This window comes from the organism of the source record quoted next, unplaced genomic scaffold (genome assembly GCF_019419815.1).
Source record: "Pyrus x bretschneideri cultivar Hongxiangsu unplaced genomic scaffold, Pyrus_bretschneideri_v1 Contig34, whole genome shotgun sequence".
NCBI lineage: Eukaryota > Viridiplantae > Streptophyta > Magnoliopsida > Rosales > Rosaceae > Pyrus > Pyrus x bretschneideri.
Window position 1 is genome coordinate 2,015,928 of NW_025999657.1, and position 16,679 is coordinate 2,032,606.

General features: G+C 39.7%; 2 protein-coding genes across 2 annotated transcripts; both read right to left on the reverse strand.

Moving 5' to 3' along the window:
• Positions 1–656: 656 nt before the first annotated feature.
• Positions 657–4,517, reverse strand: LOC103960319 (vesicle-associated protein 2-1-like). Its single transcript, XM_009372779.3, has 8 exons — positions 4,374–4,517; positions 4,046–4,184; positions 3,005–3,075; positions 2,807–2,888; positions 2,402–2,517; positions 2,183–2,311; positions 1,535–1,609; positions 657–962 (listed from the first exon to the last, which is right to left on the reverse strand). Exons 2-8 carry the CDS (start codon positions 4,104–4,106, stop codon positions 828–830), a joined length of 669 nt encoding a protein of 222 aa, XP_009371054.2. The 5' UTR covers positions 4,107–4,184; positions 4,374–4,517; the 3' UTR covers positions 657–827.
• Positions 4,518–13,581: 9,064 nt separating this feature from the next.
• Positions 13,582–16,264, reverse strand: LOC103935839 (50S ribosomal protein L19-2, chloroplastic). Its single transcript, XM_048591520.1, has 5 exons — positions 16,236–16,264; positions 15,192–15,627; positions 14,706–14,792; positions 14,486–14,619; positions 13,582–13,817 (listed from the first exon to the last, which is right to left on the reverse strand). Exons 1-5 carry the CDS (start codon positions 16,262–16,264, stop codon positions 13,709–13,711), a joined length of 795 nt encoding a protein of 264 aa, XP_048447477.1. The 3' UTR covers positions 13,582–13,708.
• Positions 16,265–16,679: the final 415 nt, after the last annotated feature.

Sequence of the window (16,679 nt, forward strand, 5' to 3'; positions counted from 1 at the left end):
CAATGGTTCCTCTATTTTTATCGAATTGTAGCAATAATCCCTCAACTAAAAATCTATTACTATTGATCCCTCAACTCATCAAAATGTATAGATATGGTTCTTTTTATCAAATTCGTTAGAATTTTGTCAAAATAAGTTATGTTGGAATGACCATTCTACAATTGAGGTCCCTCAACTCATCAAAACGTGTAGCTATGGTCCTTTTGGTCAACTTTGTCAAAATTTTGTCTAAATGAGTTATGCTGGAAAAACCATTGCTACAATTGGGTTAAAGTTGAGGGACCATTACTCCAATTGGGTTAAAATTGAAGGACCATTTCTTTAGTTGGATTAAAGTTGAGGGATTAATGGTAATTAATTTTTAGTTAAAAAATCATAGCTACACGTTTTGATGAGTTAATGAACTAATGGTAATTGGTTTTTAATTAAGAGATCATTGCTCCAATTGAGTTAAAGTTAAGAAACCATTGCTGCAATCCACACTGACAAGCTGCAAACTAATTTCCAAGACGGGAAGCAGTGAGAAACTTCCAGGGCACACGGCATTGCATGTAGTAAAGGGATATGGAACATGTGATACGCAAGTTTTTCTCGGGAGACCTTCCGAACAATGTCAGAAACGTGGCATGCGGATTACTGAGCATATAACACGATGGTGAAACAGAAACATATTCAATAAATCAACTAATCATGATGCAAATTTGCAACAATCATCAATATACAAAAAAGGAAGTAAAGCAAACTTTCCAGCAAACGGAACATAAATAAATTATACAACGAATTTGTCAAGAAAATATTTCCTGATGTCCTGAATAAAAACGTCGAAGTCATTCTGTAGTTGGTGAAGACAACGAAAGGTTCAAAAGGAAGCCAACCATGAGTCCAATAAGTCCCACAAAAATTGCGAAGGTGAAGGAAAAGCCTGAGTCACCCTTCCGAAATCTTCGCCTCTTCAATATATCCTGGACAAAAGAGAATGCCAGTGGTGAGAGCGGGGTTTGAATCGTTTGACATATTTATCTAAACCATCTTCTGAAGGACATTTCCATATAGTTTATATGATTATACTTCCACTGCCTATTTCAGCTCCTATCAACATCGCCCGTATTACAGATACCAGGTCATTAACTTCCGGCAGTGTTCTGAGCATTAAGCAAATTATAAATACTGCCAATTTTATTTGACCACAAATAGCTCCCCGTCTTCAATTTTCCGGAATCCCTGAGGTCACCTCATAAAATTATATTCTTCCTGCTTTTATAAGTTGTGACAAGTCTGTCTTAATGTTGTATTATATATGTGTGTGTGCAAGCACGCTGCACGTGACTCTAGCACGTAGCTAATCATGTACCATCAGATTTGATATTAAAATCTTTCCATGGTCAGGACTCGGGATTAAAGCACCAAGTTCTAATGGTCGATCTCTAGCTATAGGAAAAGATCAAACAATCAAGGATAAGCTACTTAGGTTAATAATCGAGTCTTTCTGCATATGTGTGTATTAGAGAAAGCAGAAGAAGAATTAACTACTAACCAGTTCCTGTTGAAGTTGCTGTGTTTGTCTAACAGATGCATCTCTTTCTTCCTTCAGGCGCTGAAAAGCCTGATTCTACATATAAAACAAATTTTAAAGAGTTAGAATATGAAATGAATTCAAATATATTATGAATCGCTGCAATAAGCCTATCAAGACATTTTATACTGGGCTGCTACAAGTTCACAGTAGGCACGGAAAGAAAGTCAACTAAACAAATGGGAGCGCATAGTTTTCATATAATTCCAAATACAAGTCAGATGGTTCAAACTTCACATGATTTCGTAATTTTTTTTTTATTATTAATTTTTAGACATACGATTTTTCTGCAGATATCTAATATGTGGAATAAACTTTGAACAAATCCTAATAAATTGTGATTAAAACATGCTAAACCACTCACTTCATTCACCGACCACATTTAATCACTAGAAGTCATACTTGATGTTTTTTTTCTTTCTACATACACTTTGTATTGCAAGTGATGAAATGTAACATGCAACACAATCTTTGGATTAAGTTTGTGAAGCAGTGGATTAATGAACTTCCCTAAGCCCTGAACAATAAGATACACAACCATGATTCATTATTATGCAAAAACACAAACACATTTGAGAAAACCCGAAGGGAAAGCACCACAAGACTCACAGAATTAGCATCAAGACTACGCATGGAGCTCCTCGTAGCTTCATCTTCTGAGTTTCCTTGAGCACCCGAAGCGACATACACAACTCTAAGCTTGCACTCCTCTAAAACCCTTCCACTTTCCTTAGTGAACTAGAGTAACATTAAAGAACAAGTAGTTATTTAAAATGACAAATCAAGCTAGTCAAACAGAGTGACTGCTGTCCAACTTAAAATTCTTACAGTATCTTGTGGAAGGTCATCAACATCAGTATTTGGAGGCACTGTTGTACTCTGTAGAAGAAATTTATCTTTGCACTGCATATCTGGAGGATATTCCCGTTGGGCTTGGAGGGTGACTGCACACCCAGCAGTTAGTTGGACGCCAGTATTACAAAAGCTTTTAAAGATATTAAAGTGAGTATAATAAACACTTGTAGACAGTACATGAACAATATGTTACATTCTTATGACTGGCCATAATACAATCTTAGATTGTAAACTTTCCATTTGAAATTATTGCCTGAGAGGTTCAGCAATACTGGAGATCACTTGATGGGCAGTCTCAGAGGTTTCTGATTTGCGAGGTGAAGAAATAAGATTATAAAGCAAATGAAAACTGTAAAAACGTGATGAGAAGAGTATTACCTCTGATAACACATGAATCCCAAGCTTGTATAACACCAGTGTTGGGCCGTACAAAATACTTCTTAGGTGAAGTAGTTTTAACCTAGAAACAAGAGTAATAAAAACAAAAAAAAAAAAAAAAAAAAAAATACACTAGCGATTTCTATATTGAATAAACATCGAGTTATTAATAAATTCATTTATGAACAATATCGGTACCTTAAAAGCAACATGGTGTTCTGTGTTATTGACAACTTTTAGATCACAAAAGCTTTGCTTTTCCAGCTCAACTGATCAAGAAAGTCAAATTAATTAGCATTTTATCCAACAACATTAGCAAGAAAAGAAGAAACTTTCTATGCCAGAATTTGAAAAGAAATTGCCTGGCCATAGCACTAACTATAATCAAAATTATGTACAAGTCCAATATGTATTTATGAGGTTCACCCTATTAGCCGGAACTGTTTCAATTTGAACCCTTCCAATAACCAGAGGAGAGCTGGAACCACTTATCACACGCATAGATAGGTAATTAGGTATACGTGTGTCTTATTTATGTGTATATATAGAGCACAACATAAGTATGAAACTTAGGGCAAGCAAATTCATGGGAAACAGTTAAGACAAAGGTTAACAGGTGCAGCTCAAAAACCTAAAAGGATACAAATCCAGAGGCCATGAGGTACCCAACAAGAGAAGCAAAATAACAATCAACAAAAAGGACTGGTGTCGGATATGAGAGGTCAAGCACACATCATTTGTATAAACTAAAGAAATCCCCCTCGAATTTTTTCCTTAACACATGTTTGAATTCCATTTGTCACGCATCAAATCATCTAAGTAATCAGTTCAACCATAAATTTACCGTCACTCATAACGCAAACGTTTTAAGATCTTAGAAATCATCGCAGCCTAATTACCTTTGCCTCTAGATCATAAACCTTGATGAGCTATAAATATAGTCGAACAATCTATTGTTTAATTTTAATTAAGAAAAGAAAACTAACAGCAATGATTTTTTCCCCTTCAATTCACCCAGAAAAACAAACACAATCATCATCAAGGAAATTCCAGTACTTTTGTGTTCATGCAATTCAATAATTCTCCAAAAAAAAAAAAAAATCATCTTTCCATGATCAATTCAGTATAATCATGATCAATTTCCCACAAATAATTCAACTATAAACCCTTCTGATTACCCAGAGCGGCATGCATGTACGTATATGGGCAGTGAGATGGGAAGAGAGAGAGAGAGAGTACATAGGAATTTGAGCTCATCAGGAAGAACAGAAATCAACTGTTTACCACCACCGGCACTCATGATGGTCCACCGCCAAAAATGCAAAACAATTTTGCTTCTTTCTTTTTCTTCCAAAATTTCACCAAACAATCTCAAACCCTGCCATTCAAATTACCAGAACAAACCCTAGCTCAGAACAACAGTCACAAAAAGATGAGAGAGAATTAAAGCCTCTGCGAGTGCATGGTTGACATAGAGAGAGAAAGCAAGAGAGAGGGAGACAATGTGCGTATGTGTTAGTGAGAGAGAGAGAGAGAGAGTGAGAGAGAAATTGAATTGGGAACTAACATATGGCAGAACGCAAGGAGAGGAAGAGGGTACGGATTGCTCGGTCCAACTGCAAATTCGACCTCAGCTTCGGAGATTCAGCCACCAAGATCGGGTTCGGTCCGAGCGAGCTTCAACACCAAAACCAAAACTCACCTCCTAATTTGATTTTAGAGAGAGAAAGAGGAAGAGAGAGGAGGAGAGGGTCCGATGGAAGTGGCGGAGCTTAAGGCGAGGCGGGGGAGAGAGAGAGAGAGATGGAGAAGGGCACGTGTCAACAGGAAGAGAGTGATGACGCCCGCTTAGGGGAAAGCTTTTGTGTGGGCTGCAATTTTGAGAGTTGAGATCTGCTGTGCCCAAATATACAATGCCTATCCTGTGACAAACATGTTGTTTTTCAGACTTTGACACCCGTCCTTCACACGGCAGGAGTTTACAGTGTTAAGTTTACAGAAAAACCTGGCCTCCACCGTCAGCCACTCCGGCCGCCGATTGCAACCGCAACAGATATCTGTCCCCCTCTTTTCTCTTTCTCCCCGCATCCCGATTTCCGCTTCGTTCCCTTTATATTTGAATTTGAATTGGAGGGGTAAACGATGGAGCCGGAGACTAAACGGAGTAATAAATTCAAGTTTCTCATGGTTTTTTGTTAATGGGGAATTCTAAGGAAATTAAATTTATACACAAAATTTTGTAAATTAAATGACATAAAAGTTGATAATTGGGTTATGAGTTAAGTGTTGATAAACGTGCTCATTCTAATTGGTGACAAATCATTTAGTTTACAGACTTTGTCTACAAATTTAATCTCGTTAGCATTATCTTTTTTTATTTTGTTTTGTTTTTTCTGTAAACTTAACATTGTTAAAGCTTCTGTTATATGGAACAGGTGTCAAGTAACATGCTTGTCACAGGTTGAGCAACAGTTAATTGAGCACAGCAGATCTCGGTTCATACCACTTACAATCGACCTTTTTTTTTTTTGGAGAACTGTAAATTATATAACCAGGGCAAAGATGCCAAAGATTACAACGAAAGCCCACAGCGAGGCAAGCAACCAAAAAACAAACCAGGAAGTGCAAGGGGAAAAAGAAACCCGAACCCTACAAAGAAAGCAACAAGCGTCACCCCTTGCACAACCAAAACAAAGTTAATGCGGGCAAGGTAGTCCATTTTTGTTTAGTACATGAACAAGTTAAGATGGAGGTTTTTCGACCCAAGTAAAGTCACACATCTCCACGCAACTTCGCAACACCAAATGGTCAGCCACTATATTGGCTGATCTTAGAGTCCAAGGCTAGCAACAGTCATGGAAGGATTCCCCGACTTTCTTGCACCTCATTAAGGTTGGAAACGCCTCCCATCTGCCATTTGTTATCTTTCCCCTCAGGCACAAAATGGAATCCAAGGAACAGATTCTACAACCACATGGTTCAGGTCCAAGGATAAACCCAAATCACATCCACGCAAAATGACCATCGCCTCAACAGCAGCGATGCTTGGAGCATTGAGACGGAATCTGCGAGCAGTAATGAAATTGCCAGAAGAGTCCCTCACCACTACCCCAGCAAATCCCTCATTCGTGGCGACCACCCAGCTTGCGTCGACCTTAATTTTTACAGATCGATGGCTGGCTTCGTCCAACGCTTCTGCACAGGATTGCCAAGTCTACGCTGCACCACACTCCTGGTGGAAGCCCTCGAAGCCTCCATGAAAGCTCTGATGCTTGTAAATATAGTTGCCAACACCTAGGACGGGATGATTTGTTTCTGTTAGAAGAGGAACTAACGTCTAGCTTTCCAAATATACCAACAAAAGAAAGCAACACAAGTCAGGATCCTCCCCTTATCGGCCTTTGACTTATCGTTGGCCCTGAAAATTACAAAAAGGCAATTCGTCCACGTTGTAATCTCATTCCGATTTACCTTGTAATTTAAGATTCCACCAAAGCAAATAGTTTCCACCCACGGGCAAAGGAGGAAAATGTGCTTAATCAATTACTCCTGAGAGTTGCATAGCGGGTATAGAGGTGAGGAGGCAAATTTCCGTCTATAGAGGGCCACCATAGTGGCCAGGGCATTATGCACCATCTTCCACATAAAGCATCTAATTTTTGGCATGGTTTTAAGTTTCCACACCAAATTCCATAGCGAATCTAGGATGGTTATAAATGACGACGATCTGAGGTTGGTCCTTGAAATCACCCGTGAATGCACAGTGGTAGCCCTACTTAACTGAGTAGAGCCTATTTTTATCTAAAGGCCACACGAACTTGTCTCAGAGTATGAGATCGCCAATATAAGTTTCCAAGATTACCTCATACTCAACTGTCGAAATAAACGGTTTTAAGAAGTTGATATCCTAGTTGCCACTATCATGATTAATTAATGAATGCATTTTAGTGTTGTGGCTAACCTATACCGACTCGGTAGGGATTAGGTGTCCAAACCATGAGGGATGGTAACCACTTATCACTCCAAACCTGAATCTATTTCCCATTCATGACTTGCCAGTGGGTCCCCCTTAGTAAAAAGTCACATCCCGTAAGTAAACTTAACCACGCCCAGGACGCTCAGCCTCCTTGCTTGGCATCCAAAAAAGAACAATAGGGGAAGTACCGAGCCTTCAGAACCTTCACCCACTGGGAATCAGGTTCATAGATGAAACGCCAACATTGTTTCGCCAAGAAAGCATCATTAAAATCCATGAAGCATCTGAACCTAAGTCCCCTATTGCCTTCAATAGCCCAATAGTATCCTTGGAGACCCAGTGAATGTGTTTCTCTTCCTTGTTATGCCCCCACTAGAAGGTTAGAGATCAAAGAGTCCATTTCTTTGCAAATGGTAGCAAGAAATTTGAAAAGGTTCATCGAATAGGCCTAGATAGCCTGGACCACATCCTTAATCAAAACCTTTTTACCCGTCTGCGATAATGTTGCATGTTTCCATCCCTGAATTTTCCCCAAAATACTCTCATTTACATAAGCCAGCCCCATCCTTTTGGATCTTCCCCACATGGTTGGCACACCAAGATAAGTCCCTGGGTCATCAACAATTGGCATCCGAAAAATGCAATCGAGTTATTCGGATAAGGCCACCGGGACATTGGCACCGAAGAAAACACTAGATTTCTAGAGGTTCACCTGCTGCCTAGAGGCCTCACAATACTCGTTTATTAACTTCACTAGGTTGTTGCAATTCACCATATTAGCATTTAAAAAGAATAATGTATCATCCGCAAAGAAAATGTGGGAAATAACAGGCCCATGAAGGTTAATTTGAACCCCCATAATCAATTTGTCTTCATAAGCCCGCGTGATGAGGAGGGAGAGTACCTCACTTACGAACATGAAACGATATATGGATAAAGGTTGGCCTTGACAAAGGCCACGAGAGGAAGCAAACTTCTGTCTAGGTTGACCATTTAACAGAATGGAAAAGTCAACCGACGAAATACATTTGAAGACAAGACAGCGCTAGCTTTGATCAAACCCCATCCTCTTCATGACAACCAGTAGGAAGTCTCATTCTACCCTGTCATAAGCCTTGTGTATGTTTAATTTGACCTCGAGCTCGAATTTTCTTTTTGTTCATCGCGTTTTGAGGAAATAGAAGAGCTCATGAGCAATGCCAATATTATCCTGAATATGTCTTCCTACAACAAAGGCATTATGCAAAGGGAAAATCAGCTCCGGCAACAACAGTCTAAGGCGATTCGCTATGACCTTCGACAATGTTTTGTAAGAATAGTTATAGAGGTTGATTGGGCAGAATTGGGAAATAGAATCCGGATTTGGGACTTTCGGGATGAAGACAACATGTGTGGAATTAATACGGTTATGATTGATATTGCCCTTCATAAGATTAACTAACCCATTGACGTCTTCCGCAATATTTCCCTAGAATGACTGGTAAAAAAATGCCTTGGAAACCATCAGGGCCGGGGGCCTTTAATCCCCCTATTTAAAGTGCGCATCATTGACCTCCTCTGTAAAGACGGGGGCGATGAGGGAAAAGTTTATATCAGCAGTCAACTTAGGCTGGATACAATCTAAAACCGTTCCCCATTCCCTATGGCCCGTCGACGTGAACAGATAGACAAAGTGTTTGTCAATAGTTTCCTTCACTCTCTTAGGACATTTAATACATTCCTCATTTTCGTCTTTAATTTTGAGCATTTTATTCCTCATTCGCCTCTGCAAGGTGGATTGATGGAAAAAGTTAGTGTGTTGCATCTCCCTCTTGAAGCCATTTCACTCTTGATCTTTGTTGCCAAAAGCTTTCCTCCTGCCTCTACAACGTATCCACCACCAGTGATAGATCCTTAATCAGCTTTTTATCCTTTCCCCAGTCTTCTTACAATTTCCCAAGGTGTGTCAACTTTTCCTCAATCTGCCGCCCCTTGAGCTTGAATTTTGTCCTACTCCAACCGATTAATTTTGAACGACAATCATTCACTCTTTTGTTCTATCTATCCATGTTATCTCCCAAGTAGTGCATTTCCCAGCAATTCCTCACAATTTCTTTGCATTTAATCTCTTTGGACAAGTAAGCTTTAAACATGAATAGTCTTTTACCCTTTCCACAACTAGGCTCACCTTAGACTATAATCGAGCTATGGTTCGAACACAATACAGTACCATGAGTAACAATGGTATTGGGCCACAAATCCAACCACTCCTTATTTACTAAGTTACGATCCAATCGAGCCTCAACAACTTAACTGTTGTGATGTCTCCTCCAAGTAAATTTGGGGCTGTTAAACTCCAGATCCATTAATTCCATAATGTTCATGAATTCCCCCAGGTATCTATACCTGTTGTGTTGGACCTCCGCTTATCTCAACTTTTCCCAATCCCACAGAAAATCGTTGAAATCACCTCTGCAAATCCAATGGGTGGTAGATGGGTAGAAGTCATTGATCATACCTTGCCAGAAAAGCCGCACTCTATGTTCTGTAGGAGGTGCCATAAACCCCCCGTTAGTCGGAAAGCATGCTGTGATTCCATAACTATACATTAGGCATCAATGAAGTATTTTGATGAATCCACCATGTCCACCTCAACTGATTCATCCCACCATAAACTCAAACATCCAGCCGTCCCGATTGGAGCAACATTGTAGCCAGCCGAGTAACTGATCGGTCTTTAACACTATTAGTTCTATGATCTTTCATCTTTGTTTCTGATAGAAAGATCATAGAGGGCCTATACTTCCTTATTAGCCCATGAAGGGCCTAAACTACCGTGTCTGACCCAAGACCACAACAGTTCCAAAACAGGGTTATCATAATGACCGTACAGCTGTTGAAGGCCAGCTGCCACCACCTTGGGAAGAACTTCCCTCTTTCGTAATGCTCATTGACTTCTTTTCCTCTTCTGTTATTGCCTCCATATAATCCCACATGTCTTGGTACTCCACTGGGATCTCCTGCAACTCCTCCTTCGCATAGATTGCTCATTCCATCATCAAGCATCTTTTCCTTACACTCATTTTCCTTAATTTTTCCGCCGCTTTCATTTTCCTTTCAATGATATTTTTAGATCCCTCTGTCTGTTTGTTTTTTTCTTTTTTTTTATTTTTTGCGGGGATTGAGTCAATGCTAAGTCCATCTCACAGGCATTCGCCCCTCTTTTGGAGTTACTGCCTCACAAATCCCCACAAGGTTGGGGTTGCATTCTTGCTAGGCTCTTTGATTTCCACTATCTGCCATTGGTATATGGGATGAAATATTCAAATGACTCACCTTGCTTATCACTTCATTTCCCCTCGAGGCTTGCAAGAGCTGTAAATGGTCTCTCATCTAAGACACCCCCAATGGTTAAGAGTTAATCTCATATGGGATCTCCTCAATCCAGATCGTCGGGATTCGGGCTTGCCTTCTATATAGGTCCATAGTGTGAGTGTTTGGGAAGCCCAATGGCCCATAATTCAGTATCATCTGGTAGTTTATTTGAGAGTTGCTTTCATTCAAACCCATTGGGCCGGGTTGAATGATGTACCTTCCATTCGTCTCTCTATTATGTGCCATCTTTTCTGACTTGTCTTCCTTCCATTTGTCTCTATTGTGGGAGAAGGCATAGTCAAGCTTTCAGTTTATATCCCCTCTCCCCAACCCTATTCTCGTCTTGCCTTTGGGCGAATGACTTTACTCCACTTCTTCGAACTATTGCCTGCCTACGATCACTCGAACTGCCAGCTAAGAATCATTGAGTTTCTGTCGTCTCTCGAATTGGCACCGTTCTAGTCCAATCTCCATACCATGCATCACCCCTTTTCGTGGGTTCAAAAGAGCACTCATTATTTGAATGCCCAATTCTACCGCATCGGTAACAGAAATTTTGGAGTCTTTCATAGCGGAACTCAATCCAAGTGTCATCGTTATTATCTCTTGGTAGCCAGCAACCAGTGATTAGAAGATTTGGCGTGTTCACTAATACTTTAACTCCAAGGAAGCCCCATGTAGTAGACAGGTTTTCAAGATCCAGGAATTCCCTAATTTTCCTTACAAGTTACTTGACATTTACTTCCGAGCATAGGTATAGCGGAACCCCATGTATCTGGACCCAGAAAAGAACAAGCTCCAACTGTATTTCCTCCAAAGTGAGTTCTGGTGACCATCTTTGAACAAAGAAATTTTGCTTCATGACTAAGGCACTTGATTAAGGATTTTTGTTGTCGTACTTGCATCATGCACAATAATGATAAACGTATTCTCCCGAACCCATTCAATTTCTATTCCCCCATTTCATTCCACGTAGTGCGGAGAATATTTCTAACCCCCCATTTGTTGAGATTTCTGTTGACCAGAACCTTCCTCACTAGTTTGACCCCATTTTCCATAGTTGCCAACTCTATGGATCTTTCAAAACGGACCACAAGTTCCTCAACCTCTGGATTCGCAATCAATCCCTAACTTTGCCGACTTGGATGGATTGTTTGCACGAGTACATATGACAAGTAAACGGTTTGCTTGCTTTGATACTTGTTGTATGAATAACCCTTGATTTTCCTTTTCGCCTCACAGAGTGGTGAATCTTTTTGTAAAAACAGTAGGACCACAAGAGGAAAAAATGATTGTACGTACCTGTTCATTGGAGGTTTAAAACATTTATTCTCTACTCTGTTAGGTACTCTGGTAGCTAGGCTTTCCTTAATTGCCATGAATACCTTGGGTGGTTGGGGGTAAATGTTCATTCGAAGTAGGTTGGGGTATTTATTTTGATTCCTTTTGTCATATCCTTTCGATCTAACCCTCTTGAGATATGTTGTGTTCCTGGTACTTCCCTCTGGAGTTATAAGGTTCAGTGGACCCCTCCCCTTATCTCTGCAATCCATACCCACAACGCGTAGATCCAGATTCAAAGATTAGGGTTTTAAGGGTGAGGTTGATTGGGTACCGCTAGATGCAAACCTAATTGGACAATGAAGGGATTGGAAAGGGGAAATTGACAAGTGGGATTGAATATAAATTTCGGTGGGATAGGTTGGTTGGGCATAATAAAGGTTGGACGAAGGGGATTAAGGGAGTGAAAATAGACTCTCACGAGGGAGAGAAAATGGAATGGGTTGGTTGGGATTAATAAAGGTTTGAAGGGATTTGGTGAGGGGATTAAGGGAATGATTATAAAACAGACTCTCACGGGGGAAAGAAAAACACTCATTATGGAGGGCTCTCACGGGGGAGAGAAAGCCTGATACAACCTTTGTGCCAACCTTATACTGGTCTTATTCGATTTTTTTTTTTGAACAAACGATAAAAGATGAGGTGGACTTAGCCTCATGATGGGTTTGTAATAATGTAGTTGGAATTCATCTTTGACAATAGTCGAACCTGAGAACTCTCACTTATAAATAAAGAAGAATACCACTAGATCGTAGTATTAAGTGATATTTTAATTGTCACGTACACCCTCTATTTAGATAAGATAAATAAATTTAAAATTTGGACGAAGTTTACAATTGTTAAAATGACTTAGCATAATTAACTTATCTAGATTTATAATCATATAAATTAAGAAAATCTTTAGGGATTAAAACTTTGATTTTAGAGCTAACATTTCCCCCACCTTAATAGGATTTTATCAGTTCTTAGAATATGACTAACTCATCATTTTGATGTCTCACCTTTCAAATCAATTGAAGTCGTTCTTGAAATTTACCTCTGCAAATCAATTTAATCATTGGCATTCAATTCCATTAATTTTTTTTTATGTTAAACAAATTATGGATTGTCAATAAAACCTTAAGGCGCAAGTGGCCCTTTATTATAGTAGTGAAAAGATGTTGAGCCTTGCATGACAGCGTAGGTTCGAACCCCGTCAGTGGTTAATCTAACAAACCACTCAGTACTACGGTATATTCCTCTTCACTTAGAAGTGAGAGGTCTTAAATTCGAATCTCGTGGATAATGAATTCAATACCAAATTAGGTTGCCCACTGTGTGGCGTAGCCAAACTCCCCATCCTCCTAGTGTAAAAATATCGATGTACTAAAAAAAAAAATCTAATCCAACAAAATCTATCTTTTGACCGAAAAAAAAAAAAAAAAAAAAAAGTTAAAAACCTTAAGGCAGATCATAAGTTCATAAATATTACAGCCTTAAGGCCGACCATCCGAAACCGAAGGGTGAAAATCATGAAAACATACCAATCGTTTTTTTATTTAGAAGAGTTGCGCTGCCTGAATAGTGGATGCATATTCGGGCATAAACCGAAAAAGGGTGGAAGGCTATTACGAACTCACCACCGATCACAAAATTCGAACATTAAGACTCTCATCTACAAGTGGAAAAAATATCATTAAACCGGAGTACTAAGTTACCTCGTTCAAAAAATTTTACACGTTATACTTTTACTATTAATAATTTAATGTCAAATTGCTAGTATCAATTTTAGCACTCAATTTTAAACTGATCATGGCATAGGTTGTAAGTAGTTTCCAAATGGAAAATGATAAAACACTCCTTTTAGCTTCTCACAAATCTCTTTTAAATCATGTGCATTGATTCTATTTGATTTCTCCAATCCGATGGCTAGATAGGGTATGTGAAAATCACCTCCATTTCCAAACACGAGAGGTTTCCATAGGCTAGGGAAGAAGTCCAGGAGGGAAGGAAACATAACTTACATGCAAAAGAACACAGATTTCCTCCCAATTAATCAACTGAAACAGCATGAGAACGAAAAGGCGAAAACAACCTAGTATTGCTATAGCAGATACAACAAAAATTGGGGAGAACTGATACACATATCACATTAAATGGATTCCTGGATACATAAGTTTTTTATAATGTGACAGTTTTCATGAGACTACTCTGAAACCGAAAACAACCAAAGAAGAGCCGCGTACCATTTCTCATTTGAAAGTCGATAGCCTTGGAAGCTTGTCTCTCAAATAGTACAACCTTGCCCTCCTGACCTTCCTGTGACTCAGTACCTTTAGCTCCTTAATGTTTGGTGAGTATCTGAAATAACAAGCAACAAAAATAAAAAACATATCATATAAAATATATTCTTCACGGAAGATATGATTATAACGCTCGAATTATTTCAAAACTCGAGGGAAGGCTTTAAGGGGAGAAATTACCAGTAAGCAATCTAACACTCATTCGAGCCTAAGCATCATCATCATGAAGTCAAAACTGAATTCTAGCATATTCTACTAAAGTAAGGGGTTTTTCTTCTCTCGCATATATTATCAAGTACAAAAAGTCGAAAGAAAAAAGAGAAAAAGAAAGCCATTTGGGGGTGTTTGGGATGAGAGAATCCAATAATACAATTAGCATAAACGTTTTTCCCTCCAAGCATTACAACCTCCTAGGTTATGCATGTTTCTGAAAAGTTTTGATCACCTATGCACCCAACTACAAAGATGGATCAAGTTGTTTAATTTCGAGGAAAGGAAACGTATGATTATAATACATTAGACTCTAGAAAATCTTTTAATAAATAAACATCAGCGACAATAAGTATCCCAGCTAGATTTCTACATGTTAGCTTCTTCAGAGTCATGTCATCAGAATCCAGGGAATCATGTATAGCCCAACAAGTTATTTGTGAAGCGGGGGTATTATAAACAATAGATTCAGCATAAAAATCAAGCACAAAATGCAGAACACAAAAGAAAACTTACAGCGGGAACACAATCTCAACCCCTATGCCAGCAATAATCCTCCGAATGCGAACAGTTGTGTGAATACCAGCATTTTGTCTGGAAATGACAATGCCTTTATAGATAGACAACCTTCTCTTATTTTCAGGAACTTCCTGTAAGTCATACACATAAAAAGAATCACAACAGGTTCAATGTTGTATGGTATAAATCTGAAGAAATAAAGCAGAACCACTGTTACCAGTTTAATTTGCACAACATCTCCAGTCCTAATGTCCGGAACTGGCCTTTTCTGCTCTGCCGCCTCAACTGCCCTTTTATTTAATATCTAACCAAACAGAAGAATTCCGGTCAACATTAATCTCACTTACCATACGGTTGAAGGGCAAAAAAAACAAATGACTAATAAATTAAGAAAGGTTTACAGTAACAAGGAAGTTAGTGTTTCAGCTTTCCTCAAAATACCGTGTTTAAACATACATTCCAGCCGAAAATACCGTGTTTAAATCTACATTCCAGGCAATCCCCTTTATTTAATTACGCATTTTCTGCTGAGATCAGAACTCAACACAACCTTGATGTCATTTTCATTTCCACATTACTTCACCAAACATAATTTCGGTTTCGGTTTCGGTTTCAAAATTATGTTCAGTTCTTCATACTTATTATTTGCACTTTTCACATCAACGAAGCAAAGCAGCAAAATAGAGAAAAGGGAATAAATTACCCCCATTATATCTCCGAGCTTAACCCGAGACTTTCTCGGCGGCTTTGGCTCTTCGGGTTCAGACTCCAGCACTGCTTCTGCTTCTGCTTCAGATTCTACCACGGCCACAGAGGCCTCCCCGCTCCCAGCTGCTTCATTCTCTTGGGCATTATCGGTGGCTCCGGTTTCACCTTCAGAGCTCGGCTCGGCTCTCACAACAAAGTTCCGTTTCGACATTGCAGAAACAATGGGACTGAAAACGGACCCAATTGAAGTCGATGAAACCCTAGAGAGCGAAACCCGAGAGCAATTGGAAGAGCGGCGACAGAGGGCAGCTGAAAACCCGAGCTTTACTGGCGGGAATTGGTTAGGGTTTCGTGGAATTGTTGGCCGAACTTGGATCGTTGTTGCAGGTGAGATTCCTTGATTTTTAGGCCTTAAAAGTAGTCCAACGTGATTCTACTAGTTCTAAGCTTCATTTTGGTATAAAGAACGTGAAATTTGGTTGAAAAACGAAGGAGAAAACAAAGTTGGAAAATTACCCAGTTTTTCGGCGCCGTCGCCGGAGAAGACAGAGGAATATTCCGTTAAGTTTAACGGAATATTCCTAACGGCAGTTAACGGTAACAGTTGGATTTAACGGAATATTCCGTCAGTTTAACGGAATATTCCTGACGGCGTCAGTTGACACCGTCAGTGTGCCTGGCACGTGGCCGCGTAGGTCCGTGCCTTGGCCGGCGCGTGGGGGCGCGTGCGTGGTCCAAAAAATTTTCTAAAAATATGGGCGTGATCCTGAGGTTGTGTAGGTCACGTTGGTATATTCATTTGTCCAATTTGAACAATGTATGAGAAGTTATTACGAGAAGTTGCTTAGGTGCTTTTAAATTAATGTTTTCGTAACTTTGTCGCGTATAGGTGATTCGTTCTCCGAGGACGAGCGTACACACTCGAGGCAGGGGGGCTACGACCCTTCTAATTACCAGTGAGTGGGCTTTTGTTTTCCGTATATACCTATATACATATTAATTCCCAGAAATTAAATAGAAAAGGTTATATGTTTTATGCCATGCATCATTTGAATATTGTTTACGCATCATCGCATGTATTAGTAGTGGCATACATATATATAAATGCGTATTTGGTGCTGTGGATGCACAGGTAAGTGCCAGGTAAGCGGTATTCATGTGGTTATGCATTCCTGTTTATTATGCAATGGTAGTTTGAGAGGTTTAGAGAGCTCATAATCTGCACCCCCGGTGTTAGTGCTCCCGCCCCGGGCCAGGGCACAGCCTTCACGTGTATGTTCACCAGCACCGCATGCTCGCCTTGGATCCAAGATAGGTGCAAGCCTGTCGTACAGACCACATTAGGTGGTTCCGACTTGTAGGTGACCCGCGATTATCGCACAGCTTCACGTGATCGTAGCACTAGAGCATACATATATATATTACACCCAGCTTGTCGTACAGACCACGTTAGGTGGTTCCGACTCGTGTGCAGATTCAGTTA

Excerpts from the sequence above, each read along its gene's own strand:
- LOC103960319 (XM_009372779.3), bottom strand. The coding sequence starts at position 4,106 with ATGAGTGCCGGTGGTGGTAAACAGTTGATTTCTGTTCTTCCTGATGAG. Across the intron at positions 2,889-3,004 it reads AACACCATGTTGCTTTTAAG|GTTAAAACTACTTCACCTAA; the intron begins GTACCGATATTG and ends TCTTGTTTCTAG. Across the intron at positions 2,518-2,806 it reads GGATTCATGTGTTATCAGAG|TCACCCTCCAAGCCCAACGG; the intron begins GTAATACTCTTC and ends CTGGGTGTGCAG.
- LOC103935839 (XM_048591520.1), bottom strand. The coding sequence starts at position 16,264 with ATGCGTAAACAATATTCAAATGATGCATG. Across the intron at positions 14,793-15,191 it reads AGCTCGGAGATATAATGGGG|ATATTAAATAAAAGGGCAGT; the intron begins GTAATTTATTCC and ends CTGTTTGGTTAG. Across the intron at positions 13,818-14,485 it reads GTTGAGATTGTGTTCCCGCT|ATACTCACCAAACATTAAGG; the intron begins GTAAGTTTTCTT and ends TTGTTATTTCAG.